Source organism: Heteronotia binoei, chromosome 1 (genome assembly GCF_032191835.1).
Source record: "Heteronotia binoei isolate CCM8104 ecotype False Entrance Well chromosome 1, APGP_CSIRO_Hbin_v1, whole genome shotgun sequence".
Taxonomy (NCBI): domain Eukaryota; kingdom Metazoa; phylum Chordata; class Lepidosauria; order Squamata; family Gekkonidae; genus Heteronotia; species Heteronotia binoei.
Genome location: NC_083223.1, coordinates 38,500,819 through 38,504,786, shown reverse-complemented (window position 1 = coordinate 38,504,786; position 3,968 = coordinate 38,500,819). Strand labels below are relative to the sequence as shown.

Below are 3,968 nucleotides of genomic sequence, written 5' to 3'. Positions count from 1 at the left end.
ACCGTCTCCTCTCCTCTCCCCGCCGCGCCAGCCGAAGGCCCCTCCTTCCCCGCCCCAGCGGCTTGCTGCAAAAGCAGAAGGGAGACTCCCCCCGCCCCCACCCTACCCGGCTCTCCTCGCCGGCTGTCAATCGCTGGCTCCTTCGCTCCGCCCCAGCGCCTGCAGCACGGCCCGCCAATCGCTCGCCTCCCCCAAAAAGATGACCTCACCCTCTCCCTTCCCATTGGCTAGCTATATTAAGAAAGTCGCCGGTCCCTTTAAATAGCCGCGTCCGGTTGCCGCGGCAGTATGGACTAGCCAGCAAAGGAGTTCTGGGGAGCGCTTCGAAAGGAAAGATTTAAAAAAAGTAACCCAAACACGCTGCATGTTTTGGGGAGAGGCGACTGAAGAGATTTGGTGCAAACGGCAGAAACAAGACGAGATCGGCAGGAAAAGGCGCAGCAGCCGCTCTGCCCCGCTCGCTGCTGGGATTGGCCTTGCCGGAAGGAAAAGAGCGCGAGAGCCTTCCCTTCGGCAGCGGTGCAGCCGAGCGCCTTCCCCTCGCCGGTGCCTGGGACGTGGCGCGCCTGCAAGGAGTGGGCGGCTCCCTTGACGCTCCCAGGGCCCCGCACGGCGCCTAGAGAAGAGACTCACCCGGCCTCCTCCTCGCCACGGTGCCCTATCGCAAGGCAGAGGCGGCGGCAGCGGCAGCAGTCCGGGGCGAAGGCGACGTCTCGAGGTCCCTGCTGGAGCAGCCTCCCAAGGCGGGCTTGGCGAAGCTGGCCATGGCGGCGATCCGCAAGAAGCTGGTGGTGGTGGGCGACGGAGCGTGCGGCAAGACGTGCCTGCTGATCGTCTTCAGCAAGGACGAGTTCCCGGAGGTCTACGTGCCCACCGTCTTCGAGAACTACGTGGCCGACATCGAGGTGGACGGCAAGCAGGTGGAGCTGGCCCTGTGGGACACGGCCGGCCAGGAGGACTACGACCGCCTGCGCCCGCTCTCTTACCCGGACACCGACGTGATCCTCATGTGCTTCTCGGTGGACAGCCCGGACTCCCTGGAGAACATCCCGGAGAAGTGGGTGCCCGAGGTGAAGCACTTCTGCCCCAACGTGCCCATCATCCTGGTGGCCAACAAGAAGGACCTGCGCAACGACGAGCACGTGCGCAACGAGCTTGCGCGCATGAAGCAGGAGCCCGTGCGCACCGAGGACGGCCGCGCCATGGCCATCCGCATCCAAGCCTACGACTACCTCGAGTGCTCGGCCAAGACCAAGGACGGCGTGCGGGAGGTCTTCGAGACCGCCACGCGGGCCGCCTTGCAGAAGCGCTACGGCACCCAGAACGGCTGCATCAACTGCTGCAAGGTGCTATAACGGGGGAGGGCGGCTTGGTGGAGCGGCGGAACCTCAGCGGAGGGGCGACGGAGAGCTGCGCGCAACTGGGGACCGGGAGGGGGAGGCTCGGACTGCGCTCTAACAGGGAGGGAACTGTCTGCGGCCCCCTCAAGCAGGGAGAGGCGAAGGGGAAACATTTGCAAAAGCATCGCCCCCTGCACTGACCACGGCGAAAGGGCTATTGACTTGAATGGACCCGTGCAGGGCCGCCACCGCCTGCTTTTTCTCGGCGCGGGGGGGGAGCGGGACTCATTTGTGACCCTTGGCAAATGAGAGCTCACTCCGCAGGGCCTCCGTGCAGTGCATCCCCTTCTCTCGGAAAGAGGCCAGCGGCAGAAGAGACACTGGTGGACAGTCGGGGCCTTTCCCTCCCACTCTTGATTGGTATTTTCCTGGAGGGTTTGAATCCAAAGACCGGGAGGGGAGGGATATCTGCTGTCAAGTCTGTACATAGACCGTATTCTCCCGTTCAAGCGGGCCCACTGAAAAGGGGTGGGGGGAAGCTGTGGCTTATTTAACCGTGGACTGGGCCTCCTCCTCCCTTGGGTCTGATTTGCAGTGGGGGCGCGTCCTACGATGGGGGTGGGGGAGGGTTTTGTCCTTCTGGGGGCTCTTCAGAGAGGGTGAGAAGAAATCGCGACGAGGGGGTGGGGGAGGGAAATGTGTTCCAACTTCATGTTTTTTTTGTGCCCGTTCTCCGATTTTTTTTCTTTTTGAAGCTGCAAATGCTTCAGTTGGATTTATTTAAGTGATCTATCTTTGCAAAACAGAAAAGAGAACTTATTTTGCACAACTGGGTGTTTAATTTAAAAAAGAAAGTTGACACTTTATGCACTTGTAATCTGCAAACCAACACTGTAGCATTACAGAAAAAACCCTTTTTCTTAAATGTTAACCTCATTTTGGGGCAGGGTCCAGCTCAGTCCTCGTTCAGTGAAGCACTTGGAAATCCTGTTGATTCCTAAGCAGCTTCTGCAGTTAGTCAGTGGGACTTTAGTGCATGACGCTGGCTGGATCATGTCCTTTGTTTTCTGTTCTCTTGATTGACTTAAGCAAAACCACTGTTATTTTTTTTAAAAAAATTGCCTGGAGAAACACTGTCTTTATTTGTGACAATTACATGTTATTTTTTGAGTGCTCAGTGCCGTTTATTTGGGATCATTTTTTTTAAAAAACCCACAGCCACACATGTTTTGATAGGTCAACTTTGAGGTCTGTTCAAAAGAATAACTTGTGCTTCTTTGTTTTACACAACAGACTTCACTCCCCCCCCTTTATTACCATTTTATACAATGGTACTAAGGACTTAACTCTAAATTTGACCTGGTTTAAAAAAAGACATGTGAAGTTTACATAAAATGATATAAGCTGTGTATGCAGTTTTTTAAATGTAAAATATTAAAAGATTCTATGACTACATTTCATGAGATCTTGTCCTGTGCTTCTTTTGTTGTGATGCAATTAAGTTTTGGACAAAAATGGAGACTGACACACTGGAACTTTGCTGGATAAGCCTTTGTGTTTCCAAACGGAGTTTGCTCCCAAATCAAGCTGCCTCTTTGTTGCTGTTAGAGATTTGCTGTAATGCAGCAAGATTTAAGCAGACCAACAAGATTCTCAGGCTATAAGTTTGGAGAACCAGAGCTCCCTTCATCAGATAATGTAATACATGCTGTTTTAGGAACCCCATAAAGGGTTTAATGTTTTAAGAACACACATTTGTGTACAGGGTTGTATTGTTTAAATCACACAGAAGTCAGTGGGATTTGAACAATACCTGAATGTATAAAGGATCACAGTTTTGATAGACTCCTGGAAGCTTAATGGAGTATCCTTGCATTATGGAGAAGTATTCTCCCATCCCAAGGAACAGAGAAGAGGAAGAAACCTTGCTTTAAAAAAAAAAAAAAAAAGTAAGGCTGATTTCTGATTCCATAACTAACCAGTGGAGCAGAATAAAAAAAGCCTTTGTCCTGCAGGGTGAGGTCAGTGCCACTCACCCTGTTTCCTTCTGGGTCCTAATGCTTCCCTTTTCCACAGTTCAGCTGCATCTATAACAAGCTCTCTAAAATTTGAATATGTGTTGTGCTCTGCTAGCCAAGCAGCAAATTTTTGCCACTTGTTTGCACAAGGTGTTTTCCAGTTTTCCATGCATTCTCTATTGCCTGTTCTGGGCTTGGCTGTGCACTCTATGAATCTGTTAGAGAAAAACAAGTTACACATAACATTTAATGCAAACTGTTTTTAACACCCCTTGAAAGATGAGTACAATGAAGAAGAATGGAATTTTAACACACCCTCCAAAAACTGATTATCCTCTCTTAGAAAAAACTGACTTTATGGGATTTCTGTTAGAATTTTAAAACATCAGTTGAATTTTAGGTGTCACTTAAATTCAGTGAGACTGCATGTAGGTAAGAGTAGTGTAGGGGCTAGAGCAGGGTCCAGCTCCACAGGGTTATGAACTTCATTCAGAGATTTTGGGCCATTAATTTGCTCTCCACGTAACCTACCTTGCCCCAGGTTGTTGTGAGAACAGAGGAGACTAGATCCACCTGTGCTGCTCTTAAGTTCCTAGAAGGAAGGGGGGAT

At 51.3% G+C, this 3,968-nt stretch overlaps 1 protein-coding gene across 1 annotated transcript; it reads left to right on the top strand.

Moving 5' to 3' along the window:
• Window positions 1-291: 291 nt before the first annotated feature.
• On the top strand, window positions 292-2,795 carry RHOB (ras homolog family member B). The gene has a single exon (XM_060233499.1). It carries the CDS (start codon window positions 765-767, stop codon window positions 1,353-1,355), a length of 591 nt encoding a protein of 196 aa, XP_060089482.1. The 5' UTR covers window positions 292-764; the 3' UTR covers window positions 1,356-2,795.
• The last annotated feature ends 1,173 nt before the right edge of the window (window positions 2,796-3,968 follow it).